Source organism: Pseudorca crassidens, chromosome 10 (genome assembly GCF_039906515.1).
Source record: "Pseudorca crassidens isolate mPseCra1 chromosome 10, mPseCra1.hap1, whole genome shotgun sequence".
NCBI classification, from domain to species: Eukaryota; Metazoa; Chordata; class Mammalia; order Artiodactyla; family Delphinidae; genus Pseudorca; species Pseudorca crassidens.
Genome location: NC_090305.1, coordinates 21,199,648 through 21,223,520, shown reverse-complemented (window position 1 = coordinate 21,223,520; position 23,873 = coordinate 21,199,648). Strand labels below are relative to the sequence as shown.

General features: G+C 39.9%; 2 protein-coding genes, 1 non-coding gene and 1 pseudogene across 4 annotated transcripts; 1 reads left to right on the top strand and 3 right to left on the bottom strand.

The window, feature by feature from the left end:
• Positions 1 to 1,809: 1,809 nt before the first annotated feature.
• Positions 1,810 to 2,418, bottom strand: LOC137232803 (histone H3.1-like; annotated as a pseudogene).
• LOC137231701 (histone H2A type 1-like) lies at positions 2,132 to 2,924 on the bottom strand. The gene has a single exon (XM_067752244.1). The coding sequence runs from the start codon at positions 2,913 to 2,915 to the stop codon at positions 2,520 to 2,522; it is 396 nt and encodes a 131-aa protein (XP_067608345.1). The 5' UTR covers positions 2,916 to 2,924; the 3' UTR covers positions 2,132 to 2,519.
• A 285-nt stretch (positions 2,925 to 3,209) lies between these two features.
• Positions 3,210 to 16,616, top strand: LOC137231700 (histone H2B type 1-J-like). Of its 2 annotated transcripts, none has more exons than XM_067752242.1 (3): positions 3,210 to 3,621; positions 5,243 to 5,296; positions 12,802 to 16,616. In XM_067752242.1, the coding sequence occupies exon 1, from the start codon at positions 3,238 to 3,240 to the stop codon at positions 3,616 to 3,618; it is 381 nt and encodes a 126-aa protein (XP_067608343.1). In that variant the 5' UTR covers positions 3,210 to 3,237; the 3' UTR covers positions 3,619 to 3,621; positions 5,243 to 5,296; positions 12,802 to 16,616. The 2 variants fall into 2 exon arrangements, with proteins under 2 accessions (XP_067608343.1, XP_067608344.1); XM_067752243.1 differs by lacking the exon at positions 12,802 to 16,616 and adding an exon at positions 5,667 to 6,389.
• Positions 16,617 to 20,131: 3,515 nt separating this feature from the next.
• Positions 20,132 to 20,213, bottom strand: TRNAS-GCU (transfer RNA serine (anticodon GCU)). The gene has a single exon. It is a non-coding gene; the product is annotated as a tRNA-Ser (tRNA).
• Between the last annotated feature and the right edge of the window lie 3,660 nt (positions 20,214 to 23,873).

Sequence of the window (23,873 nt, the reverse complement as noted above, 5' to 3'; positions counted from 1 at the left end):
TTTCTTGACTGCTTTTCCTTTGTTCCTGCACTCCCTTACTTTCCTTAAGATCATTGATTACTGAGACACGTTCAAGGGCAAGCATTAGATCACGCTTAGATCACAAAATGGCTTAGGCCAAAATGGCTTCTCTTATGTAAATAAAGCCATTCCTGGGAATTACCCGGTGGTCCAGTGGTTAGGATTCCACGCTTTCACTGCCAAGAGCCCGGGTTCAATCCCTGGTCAGGTGCGGGGACCCCCTAACCTATCTGCCTACAGACTCTCAGCCAAAAACTCGGAAGGGTGGTGGAAAAAGTATGTTTTTTCCCTACAATTGGAAGACATATTTAAAGACAGAACAATTGAATAATGAATGAAATCATTTGGGTTACATAACTTCTAAAAAGCCTATGAAAAGTCAAATATTTTACTGTTTTTTGATGGGTCATTTGAGTGTCTAGCATTGTTAGATATTGTTGTTGGCATTTCTTTTTATTTCAAGAAGTCTTATTTATACTAGGATTGGAAGAAGTTCTATTTTAAGTACAAAAAACAAAGACAATAAAAGGGTATGAATAATTATATGAGATATTAGAAGACTTAAGTGCTAAAGAAATTCCAGCTATGAAGAGGCAGTTTCAGTGAAAAATCATAATTAAGTTGCAAAAGAATGGGTTAGATTGACCAAATCTTACAGCAACGGTTTTTCACCTGGGATCCATATATGCCACAATGCCTCTGAGGATAAAAATCAGCAGAATGTGGATGGGGCGGTGGCGGTAGTGGTGAGGGGGGAAGTCCATGAGTTTAGAAGGAGAAAAATATATATTTTAATTAACCTTTAACTGAACATTGGCATTTCACCTTATTATGAATTTAGGCCTCAAACCTCAGTACCTGTTACTTTGTTACCCAGTGGAAATCACAAATGTTTCATTTTTCATAACAATTGCTGCGTTATCTTAAACCATCTTTTATACTTATCTTATTACTGATGGCAGTTAGGCTCCCCAAAAGATTGTGTTATGTACTGTGTTAATTATATAAGTGCATATGTCACTCTATCAAATTTACTTTTAAAAATACTTTGATAACTGTAATGTAATAAATTTTTTTTGCATTTTGTACACTTAAAACATTATTCTGAGAAGTTTCCACTTAGTCACCACACAGCCAAAGGTGTTCATGATATTCAAGAAAAAAAAAGTTAACGTCTTTTATTTTGAGATGACATCAATTCAAAGAGTTCAGTGAGTGGAGAGTAAGAGGCTAGATTCTGCGACCTAGGCAGTAAAAACCATTGGCAGGGGTATTCCTTATTTGGTTACAGCAACAGAAGTTACTTGTCATGTCACATCAAGTAACTCTTTCAAAGGTAACCCTATCAGCTTTGCTGACTTGGTTTCTGTCAGGAGCCCACAACACACTACATTTCTCCACTACTTACCAACTACTTTGTCGAACCATATCATAATCCTCTATATTATTTTCCTTACCCCACACTTACTTTAAGTCTACGAGGCAGAAGTTTTAAGTCTGCGTGATTGGCAACACTTTACATTTCAATAGCAATAGTTATGGAAAACATTTCCTCAAATGTCTTGATAGGTTTAAAGTTTGTTAGAAATAACTAACCTGTCAAGTTCTCCTGAGGCAACAGCATTTGAGATTTAGGCCGCAACCCAAATATGAGAAACCTTTCTCGTGCTCCAGAGTGGTGTCACATCTACAGATGTAATCCCAATATTTTAACGTAGCAACATTGCCTCGTGGCACATGTACTGTTAGGGAAAACGTATGTGGCTGACAGTATTTGAGTGAGGGAGACTATCGTGCCACGAAGCTCTCCGTTGATCTGTAGGGGAACTGGATGTCCTTGGGCATGATGGTGACGCGCTTGGCGTGATGACACACAAGTTGGTGTCCTCGAAGAGCCCCACCAGGTAGGCCTCGCACGCCTCCTGCAGCGCCATCACGGCCGAGCTCTGGAAGCGCAGGTCGGTCTTGAAGTCCTGCGCGATCTCGCGCACCAGGCGCTGGAACGGCAGCTTGCGGATCAGCAGCTCCGTGGACTTCTGGTAGCGGCGGATCTCGCGCAGGGCCACCGTGCCGGGCCGGTAGCGGTGCGGCTTCTTCACGCCGCCCGTGGCCGGCGCGCTGCCTTAGGCCGCCTGGTCAGGCCCTTGCTGCACCGTCTGCTAAATTCGAGTCAGGGTAGTGCTTCTTTTGTACCAAAATATCTCAGAAACTGATGCTAATGGTTACCCGTGGACGCACACTTATTAAGGATTAGCGATAAAGTCCTAAGTCCGTAGATAATCACTGCAGCGAACTTTCTTTAAAACGTGATAAAATGTTTTTCTTACTTTGCTTTCAACAAAGCAGAGGATGGGAAAGGGACTCAGGCTTTTATTGAATCTCACTACCCCTTTTCATCGTCCAACGTAACAAATGTTAAAACTCTTTTACAGAAAATATGGGTGGCCCTGAAAAGAGCCTTTGGTTTGAATTTATCCGAGTTGCTATAATCTAGGCAATTACTTGCCCTTGGCCTTGTGGTGGCTCTCGGTCTTTTTGGGCAGCAGCACGGCCTGGATATTGGGCAGTACGCCACCCTGAGCGATGGTGACTTTGCCTAACAGCTTGTTAAGCTCCTCGTCGTTACGGATGGCCAGCTGCAGATGACGCGGAATAATACGCGTCTTCTTGTTGTCGCGGGCCGCGTTGCCCGCCAGCTCCAGGATCTCCGCAGTCAGGTACTCCAGCACCGCCGCCAGGTACACCGGCGCGCCGGCCCCGACACGCTCGGCGTAGTTGCCCTTGCGGAGCAGGCGGTGCACTCGGCCCACAGGAAACTGCAGCCCCGCCCGTGAAGAGCGGGTCTTGGCCTTGGCACGAGCTTTCCCGCCTTGCTTGCCTCGTCCAGACATCATGAAACCAACGACAACACGTCAGAAGTCTTTCAGAACGAAAGCGTAGGGGCAGCACTTCTTATAACCCTTATTGGGCGCGATAAAAGAGGTATGTCATTGGTTAGGATTGTGGCTTCATTTTAACCAATGGAAAGGCGGCATTAGGATTCTTGCGTTGTGATTGGGTAGAACTAATATCTTACGGCTTCTTAAACAGCCACCAATGAGACACAAGACTTTAACTTATCACCTTATTTGCATAAGAGTTTCTATATAAAAGAGACACATCGTATCTTTTACCACGCTATTTCTCTTTCTCTTAAATTCTTTTGAGTTTTTCATCATGCCGGAAGCAGCTAAATCTGCTCCTGCTCCGAAAAAGGGCTCCAAGAAGGCGGTAACTAAGGCGCAGAAGAAAGATGGTAAGAAGCGCAAACGCAGCCGCAAGGAGAGTTATTCCATCTATGTGTACAAGGTGCTGAAGCAGGTCCACCCGGACACCGGTATCTCGTCTAAGGCCATGGGCATCATGAACTCGTTTGTCAACGACATTTTCGAGCGCATCGCGGGCGAGGCGTCGCGCCTGGCGCATTACAACAAGCGTTCGACCATCACGTCCAGGGAGATCCAGACGGCCGTGCGCTTGCTGCTGCCCGGGGAGCTGGCCAAGCACGCCGTGTCCGAGGGCACCAAGGCTGTTACCAAGTACACCAGCGCCAAGTAAACAGTGAGTTGGCTGCAAACAATTTAACGGCTCTTTTAAGAGCCACCATATGCTCAATAGAGAGAGCTGGTGCTGGTTTTGTTTCTGCGCTGGGCCTTCGTAGCTCATTACAGTACTTAGTCTGCGAAGTAGAGCAATTACTGAACAGTCCTTTAGGACTTTACTGTCACGGTAAGCTTGAGATACGCTAACCTCAAATGTTACCTGACCCTGGCAAAGCTCTGGAACTCCTTGTAACCCTGCCCTGGCCTTTTCATTGTCGTTTAGGTACTTCGTATATTTAAAAGGGTTCAGATACCAATTCTGTTACCATTTAGGGTTAAGTAACGAGGGAGGAGTTAATTTTTAAATTCGTAGTAAATCCAAATACTCATGGCTCTGGGACAAAGAATTGGATTCCTGCGGGGTGCAGAGATTGCGCGGGCAGTTTAAATTTGCCTGGGTGCCCGCTCTTTCCCTCCACGGCCTGATTGGTTGCCGGCATCCAGGAAGAGACCGGGGCTTTCGGTACGCGGGAGGAATCTACTTCCTGCTTCTCAGTCTAGCACACAGAAGCTCTTTAATAAACATTTTCGGGTAGTTCTTGCTTTTTTCATTTTTGTCTTTTTCTTAGTGCTTTTTCCCTTTCGAGAATGAGATTTAATTAAAAATCAAAATTTTCTTTAGAAAGAAGGGAACTTGGTGGATGTGATTTTCAGCCTGAGAAATACCAGCGCTTTATTTCTAATTAGAATATTGCTTTCGTTTTGCCCTATATCCATATAATTGGAAACATTGCAAGACTAAACATGACTATTTGGGGTCCGATGAAGGCGAGAAGCTTGAGGGCGTTTATCTCAAACTTTTTTCTGAAAAAAAATCTGTTTCTATTTTAAAGTTGCTTTGGTTGGTATTTTTAATGCTATTTTAACTTTGCCTGGAACCAGTGAAGAAAACCAAATTCCGCGTCGTTCAGGTTGTCATAAATGAGAACCAGGCACTCAACAATGCTTACGTGTCTCTTTTAGGTCAAAAGCCATTATCTATAAAGTTTGGAAGCTTCCACTATGGCTGATTTTTTATTTAGGTTGTGATTTTCAATGAATTTAATTTACGTAAATAAGTTACCTAATTTATCTAAAATGGATCTAAATTTAGTATAGTAATAATGTCTAAAAGCAATTAATGTTTGTTAAATCCACTGTCAAATGTACTCTTCCCCTTTGTTGACCCAAAGCCTACCCATGTTTCAACGCCCACTTCAGCCTTGCCTGCCCTCTGAAATTTCTTCCCTTTTTTGAGCTTTTTCTAACAGCTTGTCCAGAATTTGGAAACTGCCTCCTTAGTGTCTCATATATCTATTTGAGTTGCTACTAACTGGCTTGTTGTGTGTTTCCATATAGAGAATGTACACTCATCATGACATGAAAAATAAAGAAAGGAAGAAAGAAAAAAAGTTATTTTCTTTCACCATCTCCATCCCACACTCATGGTAACCGAGTCCTGTAAATAAACAGAACATAAATGATTTTTGTTTCTTGTTGTGTCATGTGTCACGTGAGCCTCCCATCTTCTCCATTAATCCAAATAATTAGATGATAATTTCCAAGCTAAATACTTTTTTGGTTGTTTCTTTGTCTTTTAGTATATAGCAATCAGAATAAAATCTGTGGAAGAAGGAGAGGGATTGGAATAAAAGGTGAGTCATCCTTTATCCCCAGATGAAAATTCATAAAGACTAAATTTTTGAAAACTATAAAGTTGAAAAGTCCCAGCCAATTCTCCTATTACGCAGAAAATTAAACTGCCTAAGAGATATATAAACCAGGTAAATAAATCAAATCTTCATCTTTGGGCCTGTTTGCACCTTGATGGAATTCCCTTATGAGTAAGGGGAGGATTTACTCCTTTGCTTGAAAAACCAAATGCTATCAGTTTATCTCATCGTTCAAGTCTAAACTAACACAGTATGTCATTTGAAAAAATGTACGTTGTGGTGTATCTTATCACAAAAGAAATAGACATTTGTTGCTCACAATACTTAGAACTAACTGCCAGGTCTTCCCCAGAGGTCACAAATCAGGATGACGCCTTGACTATTGCCTTAGATGAACCAGCTGGCTGTAAAGGACTTTTTTTCAAGGTACATTAAATGATTATATTTCCTTTTCTACTGTACACATATTTCTTTCTAAACTAATCTACAACGCTTATTGAAATCAAGGCACCCATTCCCTCAGAAGTTAATAGAGACACACTGACAGAGTCTGTCAAAAGATTAGTGGCTCTATATGTAGATGCCATGCAGATATCTGTTCTTCAATTATAACTTTATCTTTGTTACGTTAAAGTTAATTTCATTATAATACAAATTTCTGTTAATTTTATTTTCAATTGTTGATGATATATGGAAAATACTCAATTAGTAATAACTACATTTACAAACTATCCATTGATTTCAATAAATTTTGTCCTGGATGAGGCAGGGATTTGTCTTCAATGAGGTAGACACTTATTCTAGATTTGGATGTGCTTCACTTTCTCTTATGTTGTTGCTAGCAAGACTATCTGTGGACTTAATGAATACTTTATACCTCACATCTCACAGAATTTTTTTAACTGATCTCAATACATTATAGAGAAAAAGTAAGGCAATGTGCAAATGGCAATGAGACTTACTGCAGGCTTTTTTTTTTAACATCTTTATTGGAGTATAATTGCTTTACAATGGTGTGTTAGGTTTCTGCTTTATAACAAAGTGAATCAGTTATACATATACATATGTCCCCATATCTCTTCCCTCTTGCGTCTCCCTCCCTCCCACCCTCCCTATCCCACCCCTCTAGGTGGTCACAAAGCACCATGCTGATCTCCCTGTGCTATGCGGCTGCTTCCCACTAGCTATCTATTTTATGTTTGATAGTGTATATATGTCCATGCCACTCTCACTTTGTCCCAACTTCCCCCTCCCTATATCCTCAAGTCCATTCTCTAGTAGGTCTGCATCTTTATTCCCATCTTGCCCCTAGGTTCTTCATGACCATTTTTTTTTTTTTTTTTTTTTTTTTTAGATTTCATATATATGTGTTAGCATACGGTATTTGTTTTTCTCTTTCTGACTTACTTCACTCTGTATGGCAGTGTCTATGTCCATCCACCTCACTACAAATAACTCAGTTTCGTTCTTTTTTATGGCTGAGTAATATTCTATTTTATATATGTTCCACATCACCTTTATCCATTCATCTGTTGATGGACACTTCTGTTGCTTCCATGTCCTGGCTATTGTAAATATAGCGGTAATAAACATTTTGGTACATGACTTCTTTTGAATTATGGTTTTCTCAGGGTATATGCCCAGTAGTGGGATTGCTGGGTCATATCGTAGTTCTATTTTTAGTTTTTTAAGGAATGTCCATACTGTTCTCCATAGTGGCTGTATCAATTTACATTCTCACCAACAGTGCAAGAGGGTTCCCTTTTCTCCACACCCTCTCTAGCATTTATTGTTTGTAGATTTTTTGATGATGGCCATTCTGACCGTTATGAGATGGTATCTCATTGTACTTTTGATTTGCAAATCTCTAATGATTAATGATGTTGAGCATTCTTTCATGTGTCTGTTGGCAATCTGTATATCTTCTTTGGAGAAATGTCTATTTAGGTCTTCTGCCCATTTTTGGATTGGGTTGGGTTTTTTTGTTTGTTTGTTTTTTTAATGTTGAGCTGCATGAGCTGCTTGTAAATTTTGGAGATTAATCCTTTGTCAGTTGCTTCATTTGCAAATATTTTCTCCCATTCTGAAGGTTGTCTTTTCGTCTTGTTTATGGTTTCCTTTGCTGTGCAAAAGCTTTTAAGTTTCATTAGGTTTATTTTTATTTTTATTTTTATTTCTATTTCTCTAGGAGGTGTGTCAAAAAGGATCTTGCTGTGATTTATGTCATAGAGTGTTCTCCCTATGTTTTCCTCTAAGAATTTGATGGTGTCTGGCCTTACATTTAGGTCTTTAATCCATTTTGAGTTTATTTTTGTGTATGGTGTTAGGGAGTGTTCTAATTTCATTCTATCACATGTAGCTGTCCAGTTTTCCCAGCACCACTTATTGAAGAGGCTGTCTTTTCTCCACTGTATATTCTTGCCTCCTTTATCACAGATAAGGTGACCATATGTGCGTGGGCTTATCTCTGGGCTTTCTATCCTGTTCCATTGATCTATATTTCTGTTTCTATGCCAGTACCATACTGTCTTGATTCTTCCAATCCAAGAACATGGTATATCTCTCCATCTATTTGTATCATCTTTAATTTCTTTCATCAGTGTCTTATAATTTTCTGCATACAGGTCTTTTGTCTCCTTAGGTAGGTTTATTCCTAAATATTTTATTCTTTTTGTTTCAATGGTAAATGGGAATGTTTTCTTAATTTCACTTTCAGATTTTTCATCATTAGTGTATAGGAATGCAAGAGATTTCTGTGCATTAATTTTGTATCCTGCTACTTTACCAAGTTGATTGATTAGCTCTAGTAGTTTTCTGGTAGCATCTTTAGGATTCTCTATGTATAGTATCATGTCATCTGCAAACTGTGACAGCTCTACTTCTTCTTTTCCAATTTGGATTCCTTTTATTTCTTTTTCTTCTCTGATTGCTGTGGCTAAAACTTCCAAAACTATGTTGAATAATAGTGGTGAGTGTGGGCAACCTTGTCTTTTTCCTGATCTTAGTGGAAATGGTTTCAGTTTTTCACCATTGAGGACGATGTTGGCTGTGGGTTTGTCATATATGGCCTTTATTATGTTGAGGTAATTTCCCTCTGTGCCTACTTTCTGGAGAGTTTTTATTATAAATGGGTGTTGAATTTTGTCGAAAGCTTTCCCTGCATCTACTGAGATGATCATATGGTTTTTCTCCTTCAGTTTGTTAATATGGTTTATCACATTGATTGATTTGTGCATATTGAAGTATCCTTGCATTCCTGGGATAAACCCCACTTGATCATAGTGTATGATCCTTTTAATGTGCTGTTGGGTTCTGTTTGCTAGTATTTTGTTGAGGATTTTTGCATCTATGTTCATCAGTGATATTGGCCTGTAGTTTTCTTTCTTTGTGACATCTTTGTCTGGTTTTGATATCAGAGTGATGGTGGCCTCATAGAATGAGTTTGGGAGTGTTCCTCCCTCTGCTATATTTTGGAAGAGTTTGAGAAGAATAGGTGTTAGCTGTTCTCTAAATGTTTGATAGAATTCGCCTGTGAAGCCATCTGGTCCGGGGTTTTTGTTTGTTGGAAGATTTTAAATCACAGTTTCAATTTCAGTGCTTGTGATTGGTCTGTTCATATTTTCTATTTCTTCCTGGTTCAGTCTCGGAATGTTGTGCTTTTCTAAGAATTGGTCCATTTCTTCCAGATTGTCCATTTTATTGGCATATATTTGCTTGTAGTAATCTCTTATGATCCTTTGTATTTCTGTCGTGGCAGTTGTTACTTCTCCTTTTTCATTTCTAATTCTATTGATTTGAGTCTTCTCCCTTTTTTTCTTGATAACTCTGGCTAATGGTTTATCAATTTTGTTTATCTTCTCAAAGAACCAGCTTTTAGTTTTATTGATCTTTGCTATCGTTTCCTTCATTTCTTTTTCATTTATTTCTGATCTGATCTATATGATTTCTTTCCTTCTGCTAACTTTGCGGTTTTTTTGTTCTTCTTTCTCTAATTGCTTTAGGTGCAAGGTAGGTTGTTTATCTGAGGTGTTTCTTGTTAAGGTAGGATTGTATTGCTACAAAGTTCCCTCTTCAAAATGCTTTTGCTGCATCCCATAGGTTTTGGGTCGTCATGTTTTCATTGTCATTTGTTTCTAGGTATTTTTTGATTTCCTCTTTGATTTCTTCAGTGATCTCTTGGTTATTAAGTAGTGTATTGTTTAGCCTGTATTTCTTACAGATTTTTTCCTGTTATTGATGTCTAGTCTCATAGCGTTGTGGTCAGAAAAGATACTTGATATGATTTCAATTTTCTTAAATTTACCAAGGCTTCATTTGTGACCCAGGGTATGGTCTGTCCTGGAGAATGTTCCATGAGCACTTGAGAAGAAAGTGTATTCTGTTGCTTTTGGATGGAATGTCCTATAAATATCAATTAAGTCCATCTTGTTTAATGTATCATTTAAAGCTTGTGTTTCCTTATTTATTTTCATTTTGGATGATCTTTCCATTGGTGAAAGTGGGGTGTTAAAGTCCCCTACTATGATTGTGTTACTGTCGATTTCCCATTTTATGGCTGTTAGTATTTGCCTTATGTATTGAGGTGCTCCTATGTTGGGTCCATAAATATTTATGATTGTTATATCTCCTTCTTGGATCGATCCATTGATCATTATGTAGTGTCCTTCTTTGTCTCTTGTAATAGTCTTTGTTTTAAAGTCTATTTTGTCTGATATGAGAATTGCTACTCCAGCTTTCTTTTGATTTCCATTTGCATGGAATATCTTTTTCCATCTCCTCACTTTCAATCTGTATGTGTCCCTAGGTCTGAAGTCGGTCTCTTGTAGACAGCGTATATACAGCTCTTGTTTCTGTATCCATTCAGCCAATCTATGTCTTTTGGTTGGAGCATTTAATCCAGTTACATTTAAGGTAATTATCAATATGTATGTTCCTATTTTACTGCAGTCTTAATGTGTACCACATCCTTCGTTGATAAAGAAGCAGCCTAATCAATTATTGGGAGACTCAAAGTGGCACCTAGCAGTTTTACTGGAGTCCTGTTCAACTGGATACTGTATGTGTGCTGAATAGTGACAAAGAATTGGTGTAATTTCTCCCCTTGTCAAAACACATTTGTTAAAGAACTAAGAGGTAGGGCTTCCCTGGTGGCACAGTGGTCAAGAATCTGCCTGCCAATGCAGGGAACATGGGTTCGAGCCCTGGTCTGGGAAGATCCCACATGCCGTGGAGCAACTAGGCCCGTGAGCCACAACTACTGAGCCTGCGTGTCTGGAGCCTGTGCTCCGCAACAAAAGCCCGCGATAGTGAGAGGCCCGTGCACCGCGATGAAGAGTGGCCCCCACTTGCCACAACTAGAGAAAGCCCTCGCACAGAAATGAAGACGCAATACAGCAAAATTAATTAATTAATTAATTAACTCCTACCCCCAACATCTTCTTTAAAACAAAACAAAACAAAACTAAGAGGTAGAAATGGAGTGGTACCACTGCTATTACACTTACTTAATTACCAACTTGAAAAAGTTTTACTTTCCATCCTTGCATCTCTGCTGTGTTTATTTTACTTTTTTTTTTTTAAGAAGTTTTAGTATCCAAAGGAGGACTGACAAAATCAGGTAATTTCAGTCAAAATCCTAGTTTTGGAATTTGGAAGTTAATTCTAACATTTATTTGAGGATCAAAAGGGTAAAAAAAGAAAATCCAAGAAACTCCTGATGAGGTAGAATATGATTTAGTGATAAAAAAAGAGTCATATAGCTATAATACTGGGTGGTATTGCACAGAAATGGACCCATTTACCAGCTGAATTAGATAGAAAGGCAAAGATCGTATCTAATTTTTTGTTGAATCTTTAGAAATGAAAATGGTGAGGTAAGTGAGGAAAAGATAAGCTGTTCAAAAATTTATCAGGAAAATTGGATACCCACAGAGGAAAAAAGACCCTTAAATGTAAAAGGAAAACCATTAAGCCTTTTTAGAAGGTAAGCTAAGAAAATATCTCACAGTACCAAAGGATTTCTTAAACAAGAAACAAAAGTTCTAACCATGAAGATAAGAGTGTTATGTTACACTTCATTAGAGGAGGCATTTTCTTTTTAAATTATTTTGCAGCATCAAGACTTCTATGTTCTTTCTTAATTTGGGAAGGACAGAATATTAGTGAATATCAATTTTAAATGAGGAAAGAGTTGAAAAGTCTATTTCTACTAAAATCTGACCTTGACCTCACTCAAGGTCAGATTTTAGTAGGTTCAAACCTTTCTTCTCTTCATTCTACTTTCTAATTCAGAATAATTAAAGTGTTAAGATGTCTTTTCTTATTTTGTCTATAGAGAAAACAAGTCATTTTTTTTATCATATAAGAAACTAAGATTTTCAGAATAAAAGAATTTCAATTATAACCTTAAAGATGTTAAGTTTAAAAAAAATGGTACTGATGAACCTAGTGGCAGGGCAGGAATAAAGACGTAGACATAGAGAATGGACTTGAGGACACAGTGGGGAGGGGGAAGTTGGGGCGAAGTGAGAGTAGCATTGACATATATACATTAAAAAATGTAAAATAGTGAGCTAGTGGAAAGCGGCAGCATAGCACAGGGAGATCAGCTCGGTGCTTCGCGATGACCTAGAGGGGTGAGATAGGGAGGGTGGGTGGGAGGCTCAAGAGGGAGGGGATATGGGGATATGTGTATGCATATGGCTGATTCACTTTGTTGTACAACAGTAACTAACACAGTATTGTGAAGCAATTATACTCCAATAAAATCTATTTTAAAATGTTAAGTAAAAAACGCTTTTGACTTAAATTTGAATGGAAAATATCAGTATGATCTTTTTTTTTTTTTTCCTTTTAAGAAAACCCTTATTTCCCCCATCACTTTTCAGAGAAAAGGTCTGCAAGCAATGACCACCCATGGACAATGAGCATTCCCATCACCCAGATTATAGTTTCTCAACTCCTTTTCCAAAGAGCAAACTCAGATTTGGTTAAACGTCATGAATTAAAATAGATTTAAAAGACACAGTAACCAAATACCATTTGTAGATCTAATGGAATACCATTCAGACAAAATCATTGTAAAAAAATATTTGAGGCCATTGAGGATTTTTTTTTTTAGTACTAGATATTGGATGATGTTAAAAATCATTTAAAATTTTTCTTAGGTGAGAAAATCTTGTATTTTATTTAACTCTGTATCCGTAGGATGTTTGTGAAAATATTCATGATTGAAAAAAATATGTTTATGATTTCTTTACACTGCTACCCTCTCCCACAATGTACACCTGGATAATGAAACAAAGCAGATGTTGGTAATTGTTGAAGCATGTCTGATGGACACCTGGAGGTACGTTTTCGTGTACTTTGGGGTATACTTCAAGACGTCCATAATCCTTTCCCCGCTTCCTTCCCCCTTACCCCCCCCCCTCAAAAAAAAAAAGCTTTCAAAAAAGCTGGCCCAATTAACGAAGATAATTCTCTTTCAGTCAACAAGGGGTGACAATGAGAGGAATCAAGTGCTGGCAAAGAGAAATTCCGGCAACTGAACTAAGGGAACAAGAAGGCCATTTGCACAAGGGAGGAGCTCAGAGCTGCAGCGGTCCCCTCCTCCCATCTCCCAGGCTCGACAAACAAGAAACGCTATTGCCATCTTGTGGCCCTTTAAGAAAATGTAGCTAATATTTTTTTGTGGTTTCTACTAGGCAGTCCATTGCTAGGGTTTAATAATTGCATATATAAATAATACAATAAACAATCCTATTTCAAACACAGTCCTCATCTGCCCAGTTCCCCCATCAATAACAAAGAACCACGTTTATTAGTTTCCTGTGTACCCATCTGGAATTTCTTTATACAAACACATATATGTAAGCGTGGATTCTATTCTGTCCCCATTAACATAAATGGCCAATGGCTATATTCTTCTCATGGTTCTGCCCCTTGCTTTTCTCATTATCTAGCTTGGAGCTCTTTCCTATTAGTAAGTAGAGTGGGTGAAACTTCTCAGCAAGTGCACCTGAGCCAGTGACCCTAGGAGGGTAACCTGAGGCCAAACGTTTTCCTACACTGGCTGCATCTTCCCTGAAAATAAGCCTGATGCTTATTTGAGAGGAAGCCTGGGACTCTTCGATGAACCTGGTACAGAAAGCTCTGGGGTGGCTGAATTCCTGTTCCCTTCCTGAGATAGGACTTCCATGCTTTGTAATAAGGGACATTGAGGTCCTGATGCAAGTATTCATCTTGTCAGTGAGGCCTTCTTTGACTGTCATCTTTAATAATTAAGCCACCCCATGCAAATTTCCTATCCGTATTACTATATTTTTCTTCATAATACGTATCAAGATCTGGCATGCTATATACTCTACTTATTCTTTTGCTTATAATCTTCACCATACTGCCCTCTTCACTAGAATGTAAGTCCCTTGAGAGATGTATTTTTCTGCTTCGGTCTACTTTGATCACTACTGTATCCCCAAGCTTCTAGAACGGTGCCTGGCACAAAGTATATCTGGATAAAGTAATATTCCTTGGCTCCACTGCTGTTATGGGAGACCCTCAAAGAATTTTCTTTACTTCCTTGGGTGTAAAGAAAGTAAAGAAAAACCAGTATATATATGTATTATCATACATGTAAGAATGCAGGAACATGTATTGATGACAATAACATATACTTTGAACCAAAAGATGCAGAATGGTGGAATGGTATGTTTTAGGAATCAGTCCAGATGTGAGTTTTTTCCAAGCAACTTCACCAAAACCATATAATGGGGTGCATTTTTTTTTTTCTTTCTGTACGCAGCCCTCTCACTGTTGTGGCCTCTCCCGTTGCGGAGCACAGGCTCCGGACGCGCAGGCTCAGCGGCCATGGCTCACGAGCCTAGCCGCTCCGCGGCATGTGGTATATTCCCGGACCGGGGCACGAACCCGTGTCCCCTGCCTCAACAGGCGGACTCTCAAACACTGCGCCAACAGGAAAGCCCTGGGGTGCATTTTCTTTAAGAGCGTCTCTATAATCATTTTCTAGAAAGTATAGTTATCTGAACTAACGTTTTTATATGAAGAATATATTGTCTTTGTGGCTTTAAAGACAACTGTGAAATAAAATTGTTTCACCTGCTGAAAAAAAGAAATCCTTCCTTGGGATTCAGCAGATCAAAGACAAATTGTCTTCACTTCCTGCCATTCTCTGAGGGCTCCTTCTGGTGACTCCCAGTTTTCTCTCCCCTGCAAAAACCTTTGCTTTTGTTAAAACTCGGATTGCTGCTTCTTCATAAATTTTTTTCATTAATGATTATTGGTACATACATTATTTTATTTTATTTTTATATGCCAAATAAGGCAAGTGACACATTGTGTCACATCAAGATAGTCTGCCCTCTCTGAATTTCAAACTTAGCGTCATTCTGTCAGGAAAGACATGCAGCCTGGTTGGTTTCAGGGGTAGCGGTTAACAGGAAATGACAAATCTCCCTCTCCTCAAAGTACTGTTTTCTGAATTAACATTTCTCCCAGTAGAGAAACACTGGTGTCTAAGGACTTCTCCACATGTGCCAAGGCTCCCATTTCACCCCTGCAGTTAGAGGGACCGAGCACTAGAGGGCGGTGCTGTCGATGCCATTCGCTGCTCATCCAGCGGTAGGACCCTGTGGACTTCTGAGTGGAGACAGTTGTGTTCGCATTTGGCTAGTCTTTTTTCTTCACCTGCTCCGATTTTCTCAAACTCCCTTGCCTTCCGAAATTTCAATCACTGTTTCACTGCCCATCGTCTCCTCTCTGGCCATAGTAGATGGAGTATTCTATCTAGTCCAACCAATGAAGGGACGAATTACTGCCAAACTTGCCTCCAGCCTAAACGCCTTTAAATCTACACTTGGAACCACGTGGCCTGAGATCCTCTTCAAAATACCATCAAAAGGACCTCATAGCAATAATCGCCACTATCTATTCAGTGCTGTGTACCACAGAAAGATAAAAATCGAATTACTCACATTGTTTTATTTAATCTAATTTAATTTATTCATGAACATATATCATTACCCCCTTTTTAGACGTGAAGCTGAGGCTCAGGGGAAAATTAATTCAAGTCACATGGCTGGTAAGTGGCAAAGCCAGTACTGGAAAGCAAATTTTTTTGACTCTAAAATGTGTGTTCTTTCTTCCATCTCAGCTCATGTTCTCTCCGTGTTCCTTCTCCATGTGTCCTTGCAAGTTCTCTTAACACATATTTACAAGTTTGAGGATTCCTTCACCAGTTAAAGAGATATCCCCACCTCCGAGGGCTTGCCAGATCTTGTAGATTATTCCTGCACATTCTTTTTCTTTTCACTCATTCCTTCAGCCATTCGTGGTACATAGTACTGTAGAGGAAATGCTGTGTCCCATATAGGCCACCTCTTACTTCAGAGGCTGATGGAAGGAACATGGCCCAGCATCTGGGGCCCTTCCGTGTTTGAATAGCTTCTGGTTTCTTCACCTCTAGTCACACCATCTTGTAATCTTTCTGACACAGCTAAAGAAGTGTACTTCAAAACTCAGTTTGAAATGTAACTCCTCTGCTCAAAGTTCTTCAAAGGATCTTCCATCCCCTTAATCTGAATTTCAAACCATTAGTCAACATTATGTACAATTTTCGAGCTCACTAAAAATTCATTTCTATCCGGCATGAATGTTTTATACCCAATTAAACAAGTTCTTCTTTCCTCAGAGAGAAGTTCCCATTTCCATGCCTGCGGCCTCTACACTCTTTTCTTGCCTCAGTTTTATTCTTTAATGCCCATTCTTGATTCCTTTGATCTGATATATTGTTATTCTCTAAACTCCCACAGCTTTTTTATTTATACTTGTTTTGTGTTTTTACTTTCCCACCATATATTTTTTAGGGGGTGCGTGTGGCTTCTTTTCTGAACATCTCCATCTCCCCAAGAGCAGTAACTATCACACTGTAACCTAGCACATTTTCAACACCTAGCTTGTAAACTTCAGTATTTGTTGATTTGTCCTGGAGAGTGGAAAGATCTGTGTTTTTTTTGTTGTTGTTGTTGTTTTTGTTGTTGTTTTAGAACAACTTTTTATAGATGTCAAGATAGGAAATGAAAAACAGACAATTTGTATCTTTCCTTTTCCACAATTGACAGCTTCCTGTGTTCAGGCCTTGACAGTGTTTTGTACCAAGGAGCTTTGTCTTGATATGTTTCCTGCTCCAAACAATATGTGACTTAATGACAAATTCTAAAATTCTACTGGCATGCTCTTAAAAGTTGTCCATATGATGCATATCAAATAAATTAATTTTAATACAATATAGGGATTGTTTGTTGTGCATTCTACTGGTAAGCAAAAGGTGTTGGCTTCGAATCTGTACAGGATTTTGTTTTTGCATTGCCTAGTACTGCCTGATACTCATTTCTTTCCACAAAACTGTTGCCTGGATTGTCTCATTTGTTTTATTTAGGGGAGAGAGACAGAGAGAGAGAGAGAGAGGGAGGGAAAGGGAGGAGAAGAGAGAGAGAATGGGAAAGAGAAAGAGTCATCTAAATCGGAAAGGAAGTCCACCCCTGAAACTTTCCAGTTTTTCCCCATAGAACGCTTTTCCTCTAACTGGCGACTTGGAGATGGTTTTTTGCGAGGCGAGTCTGCCATCTCCCCAGGTTGCCGGCTTCCTAAATAAAGCATCTTTCTTTTTGCACCAATGCCTGTGTCTTGAACATTGACTTTTGAGCGATGAGCAGCCAAATATGAGTTCTGTTCCGGCTCCAGCCAGTAACATTCTGGCTGGTCTAAGGATTAAATGGACTTGAGACAGCTTAACAAGAGAAGATCAAACCAAACTTTAATAACACGTATATGTGGGAGAGACCCAGGAAAACTGAGTAACTTGACAAAATGGTCAAAATCCTCATCTTAAATACCATTCTCAGCTAAAGACAAAAGAGGATGTTGGGGTAGTGGTTTGGTACTTCAGCAGGGAGGGAGGCAGTTAACATGGAGGTGGGAAAACATATGCTTGGTAAACAAATGTTCGCTAGGCCAGGCAGAGACAATGGGAAATAGAGTGAGCTCTGATCTCTATGCCCTGCCAAGTTTCCCACTGCCACAACTAGCCCAGATTTTTCTGTAGATACCTCTGGTGATAGCTCTAGTCTGGAACAGGCCTTTTATCTAAATTCTTTTAGGCAGTTAAGGAAGAGGCAACAAGGAAAACTCCTGGAGTCTTGTGTCTTAAAAATAATCAGCCTAAAGGAATCCTCATGCCAAAGGGATGCACTTGGGCTGGCAAATTTGGCTCCCCTACAACATGTTTACCTTGTATATACATGGGAGATATCCAGGAAAACTGAGTACAACTCCCTGAAATGCCCCGAGCCACTACATTAAGTGCCATCTTCAGCTAAAGACAAAAGAAAGGTGGTGGTGGCTGGGGACGTCAGCTACAGGAGGTTACCAGGAAAAACACAGTGCGCGAGGGTAATGTCCTTATGCACATTTAAGTCGGGTACTTTCTCCATTGATAAGAGTTTCTCTTCCTGGTAGGGATTCACCCTTACAGGTGGAGACTTCCCTTATAAATGTTAAGTTCCCTTTTAAAAGGGTAAAGTCTACTGTTTTTTAGTGCATCTCCTGTGTTTTCTTCTCAAAAATAATCAGCTCAAAACAATCCTTATGCCAAAGAGGCATATTTTGGGGTGGCGTATTCTGCTGCCCTTCCATTGGCTAGGGAAGAATCTGCTTCCAAGCCCCCTCAGGTTGTTGGCAGAATTTATTTCCTTGCAGCTTTAGGACTGAGGGCACAGGCTTCTTGCCGGTTGTTAGCTGGAAGTATCTTTCAGTTCTCAGGGGCTACCTGCACTTCCGAGAGGTGCCTGAAGCTCCTTGCCAAGTAGGCTTTCCCTCCTTGACCATTTACATCATGAAGCCAGCAAGGATACTCTTTAGAGTGAATCAGCTAGCAAGAATGAGTCTTATATAGCTCAGTATAATCACAGGAATGATCCAATCATCTTTGCCATATTCTATTAGTTAAAGTAGGTCCCAGGTCCAACTCTCACTCAAGGGGAGGACATAGACAAAAGCCCAAACACCTGGATGTGGGGCTCATGGGAGGGGTCTGTCCACCACACACATAAAATGGATAAATCTCAGAATAATTAGGCTGAATGAAAGGAGTCAATCAAAGTAAAGTACATACTGAACTATATTTATACAAAACTTTAGAAAAAGCGAGTTAATCTATAGTGACAAAATGCAGATCAGTTGTCCTGTGGGGATTGGGGACAGAGGGGGCAGGAGAAAAGAATTACAGAAGGGGACAATGGCGCAGTGGTTGAGAGTCCACCTGCCAATGCAGGGGACACGGGTTTGTGCCCTGGTCCGGGAAGATACCACATGCCGCGGAGCGGCTGGGCCCGTAAGCCATGGCTGCTGAGCCTGCACGTCCGGAGCCACAACGGGAGAGGCCACAACAGTGAAAGGCCCGTGTACCACAAAAAAAAAAAAGGGGGGACAATGAGATTTTAGGGCTGATAGATAAGTTCACTATCTTGATTGGGATCATGGTTTCATGTGTATACATATGTCAAAATTCATTAAAATGTACTCTTTAAATATATGCAGTTCATCATATGCCAATTATACTTTAATAAAGCTGTTTTTTAAAATAAAAGCAAAAACTCAATTCTTTGGTCAACTTAAAATATAATAAGAAAAGGAAAATTTGCAATATACTTTCTTAAAATTAGTTATGAAAAGCCTACAAGTAAGGAACAAGAACTCTAGTTCACAAGTGGAAATGCATTAGAACCTGCGAAGTGCTCCCAGGAAAATTTGTCTGGTGTCCACTTGGTGGCTTGTGAGAGTCCCACCCTTTGTATAGTCAAGGATGTCACTTCCTAGCAGGCTAAGAACATTAAATATGTGTACCTCAGGGAAAGAGGACACGCTTTCTTTCAGTTTGGGGTACTTTAGTGGCAACGTGGTAGAGTGAAGAGCATGTATGTAGCATCTATTACCCAAAAGAACAAATATTAATCTCAGAATGGGGTAAAATATTGCTTTATTGTTTCTTATTGATTCAACCTTCAGTTCTTTAAAGTTGGGCTCAGATAGGGTCCTACAAGTCACTCTTCCCAGACTTTCCGATCATCTCCCCTACCAAATCCTGGGACACTGTGTTCCTCTGAATCTCTCTAAACCATGCTTCTCCTTTCCATGTGGCCCTTACATGGGGCATCTTCATTTTCAAGTCCTCAGGGGTACAGTCTGGGAATGTCCAACCCAATCAATCTTCAGCAACAGGTTCTTGGTTCCATCCTTAAGCTGCATCCTGCCTGTGGCCTCTTGGAAAGAGGTTTGTGTGGTTGTCACTTGAAACTAACTCACCTCTGAATTTCTTAATGTTTAAAAAACTCGTGTACTCCTCTCTTCAGTGCTATATATTTCTTCAATTTTGGTCAGTAGATTTGTTCTTGAGAATCTAAGTAATTGAAATTCTACCTTGGTGTGTTTGTCCTGTTGAATATCTTTTTGATGAATTTATTTTAATGCTAATTGTAGTAATGACTTCTAAAATGAGGGACTAGAGAGATCAGACTCCAGTTTCTACCAGCTTCATCTGTCTTTCACTTTCTTCTCCTCCTCCACCTATATGAAGAAACTTTATCAAATATCAGAAGCCAATCAGCTATCACTGGGAACCATCAATGGGAAAAACCACACATATAACAGTTGGGAGTAGGGAAGGGAGGACAGGTTTCTCTTAGGTGGATTCAAAGTTCAGATCTGGACAGACGGGTTTCTTTTCTCCTTAACAAAGGGCCAAGCCGACGAGGGTGGGATTCGAACCCACGCGTGCAGAGCACAATGGATTAGCAATCCATCGCCTTTACCACTCGGCCACCTCGTCCACTTACAATGACCGCTTGGCATGCTTTATTTCAGAGTTTATATTAGGGAACTCGCTGGCTATCCCGGAGAGAAAGACGCTTAGGAGACGGCTTAGAGACGTCTGGGAGACGTGGAGGTGGCTAGCTTCCACACGAATGGACAAAGAACTGGGATGGAAAAGCTGCGACGGGGGCAAAAAACGGGCTTAGCTTTCCCAGGAGTCATAAAATTGGTTGAGACGTGATAGAAACACATCTGCCTGGGCTTTCACTCCCAACCTGGGCTGAGCCAGTTTGCTGTCACCGTCCCTCGTCAGGGGAGCCTGGGCCCGCGGCCCGAGAGCGCGGCCGGCTGTCCGCAGGGGCAGAGTTTCCCAGAGCCGGTTCCACTGGAGTCGCTGTCAGGGGAGCTGGCGAATGTGGACTCCTAATTCGTGGTTAATAAGACAGTTTGGAAAATTAGACGACGGATCTGAATAGGGCTCAATTTCTATTCCGTGTCATTGCCGCTTCTACAATACTTTCGGGTGACATTGCATAGAGAAGAATCTTTAACTTCGTGGGGCTCTCCTCCCGGGTCATCCGCATCTGAGGAACCATGAATTCTGTTTTCCTTCCAAATTCCTATGTGTTATTGAGTGGCTTTCTAGGGGAAATGTTTCCCAACTTTCATTCTATATTCCAAGGGATGAGATGCTAAAAATGTTGAGACTCACTTCTAGTGAGAAAATGATTCTGGGAAAGGGTGAAAAAAGCTATTTTAGCTGCTTTTTTTTTTGGTTTTTGATTCGTTTGTTTCATGGAATGAATAAAATGCACATGAAGGAACGAGGAGTAGGGACTAATTCTGACTAATCATAATGAATCATAAATGCCTGACAAAAGAAGGTAATATCGAAGATGAGTCTTGAAGAGCAAATTTTCTAGAGGTGCAAAAAATGAGGGTGTCCCAGACTGAGGAAAGCACGTGATCAAAGGTGAGTAGTATCTAGAAAACTGTTGGAAATCACTGTGGCTGGAGCGTTGAAGCACGTGAGTGGCTGATCAGGAAACATCACTAAATCTGAGAATGGAAGGTGGTCATGAAGATTTTTCTTTTGAAGCCCAAGCAAATCAACCACAACAGGATGAACAACAGGAAACACAGGGGAAATCCTGTAGGAACGGATCCTTGCGGCATTTTCACACTCTAAGCGTGGGGACACTACCTTAGGTTGCTGTAACATCTTCTTGAGTGAAGACAACCCTTTGCTTGTCCCAAAGAATTAATCTCTCTTCTTAACCTGGAAAAGTCCTTATATTTTAGTGTTTGTTGCATTGTCCTGCCTGGATCTTCAACCTCAATTTAACCCACTTCCCTCCACCTTGTTTTCCATGCTTAGTCCAATTTATGATTTTGTATCAAGAATCTATTTCCTGTCTCTTCTGACAAGCCTATTTCCCTCACGGGGTGCTCTCGACCTTTTTCATTTTAACCCGGATAAATTTTTTTATCCATACCTGGTTCTCAGTTTAAAGCTTTTTTTTTTTTTTTTTTGTTACGAGGGCCCCTCACTGCAGTGGCCTCCCCCATTGCAGAGCACAGGCTCCGGACGCGCAGGCTCAGCGGCCATGGCTCACGGGCCCAGCTGCTCCGCAGCATGTGGGATCCTCCCGGACCGGGGCACGAACCCACGTCCCCTGCATCGGCAGGCGGACTCCCAACCACTGCGCCACCAGGGAAGCCCCTAAAGCTTATTTTTTTAATTAAAAATTTAAAACCAAAGTTAACCACACATGTTTAAAAATATCAAGTAATTCAGAAATATGTGTATGTAAAAAAGCGTTCCTCTCCCTCTTTGGTAGAGGCAAAGATTTTCAGCCATTTGGCTTTTTGTTTGTGTTGTTGTTTCTGTTTTTACCAACATGTCTCCAAATATCATGCTATGGCAGAGATGGCTAGTTGCCATCAATATTTGTGCTTTCCTTCCAAGAAATGGAAATTTAGTAGAGTTCATAGCCACCCATGGGAAGATTACAATGCACAACTTTCCTTGATGTATGGTCATGTGGCCAATTTCTAAACTAGGGCATTAAAGAGAAAGTGGATGTAAAACTTCCAGGTTATGTCCAGAAGAGGAAAGAAATACCATTCACTTCTCTCTTCCTACTGTATCTGCTTGCTGGAAAAGGCAACATCATAGGAATGAAGGTGTCCTGAAATATAAAGAGATTGGACCCAGCAACCCATAGAAAGGAGGGATCCATGAGATAGAAGAATGGAACCAACATCCTGGAGCCAAAGTATCACCCTGCTCTTGATTATACCTTCAAACTATTGCATGAGAGATCAGTAAACTTCTGCTTTCTTTAAGCTACTGTTCATTGGGGTCTTTGTTACAAAGACAAAACTGTATTCTAATTAATATTGACGCTTTTATTTCTACTTTTTGATTTTTTAAGTTTAGTATTTTCTATTGATTACCCCTTATACAAAAAGAAGATTCACTTCTCTTTTCTCACCTTAAACACCACCATATACAGATACAGATACTCTTCCTATCAAAGTTTCTTCCAAATATAATTATATCATAATGTGTATTGAATTAGTATCACTGTTCCTATATTATGATTGGCAAATATCATTCACTGATCTCTCATGATGTTTTGTCTCCTGAACATTAGTTTTTTTCTCAAATTACCACAAATAACCATAAATTTTTGACAAAAGAAATTGGGTGTTTTTTATACTTGCTATACGGTTTTCATCCTGAGGTCTTCCTTCACCATCATCTGCATACTTTCTTCCTCTGGAGACCCCATTTCCCAAGTAAGTAGCTTCCTGAGAAAGAGTTTATTGGAGATAAGACTTTGGAATATTTGGGTATTGGAGAATATCTTTCAAGTTTCTCTAACACTTGATTGAATACTTGGTTGGGTATGGAATGCTAGGCTGGGGAATATTTTCTTTCTTCTAGCTTCCAGTATTGCTTTTGAGAATTACAAAGTCATTCTAATTACTATGCTTCATTTGCAATTAATTTTTCTCTCTTTCAGGATGATTTCTTTGTCCTCAATGCTCTGAAATGTCTGAAAGATATGCCTTTGTATGTTTCTATTTTCATTCACTGTTCTGGGACCTCCATTACATCATTAAATTTGGAAAATCATGTATTTCAGTTTGAGAAATTAGCTTGAATTTTTTGTTTCTAATTTTCTCATTTATGTGTTCTCTATTTTCTTGCTTTACCTTTTTTCTGGAGTTTCTTATTCTTGGATTTTAAACCTCCAGGATGTCTCCACTACTTTTTTTAAAAAAAATTATTATTCTCTCCTAGTTACATTCTGTTTATACTTTTTAAATAGACTCTATTTTTTTTGGTAGTTTCAGGTTTACAGAAAAATTAATTCAAAAGTACAGAGTTCAAAAAAAAAAAAAGTACAGAGTTCACACATACCTCCTCCCATCCCTCACAGCCTCTCCTATTATTTACATCTTATATTATTTTGGTACATTTGTTACAACTGATGAACCAATATTATTATTAACATGATTCATGTTAGGGTTTACTCTTCCCTTTAGACAGTCTATGCATTTTGACAAATGTATAATGACACGTACCCATCATTACTGCATCGTACAGAATAGTTACGCTGCCCTGTGCTCCACGTCTTCATCCCTACAGCCTCCATAACCCTGA

Bases quoted from the DNA above. Each gene is read 5' to 3' on its own strand.
- LOC137231701 (XM_067752244.1), bottom strand. From the start codon at position 2,915: ATGATGTCTGGACGAGGCAAGCAAGGCGGGAAAGCTCGTGCCAAGGCC.
- LOC137231700 (XM_067752242.1), top strand. From the start codon at position 3,238: ATGCCGGAAGCAGCTAAATCTGCTCCTGCTCCGAAAAAGGGCTCCAAG.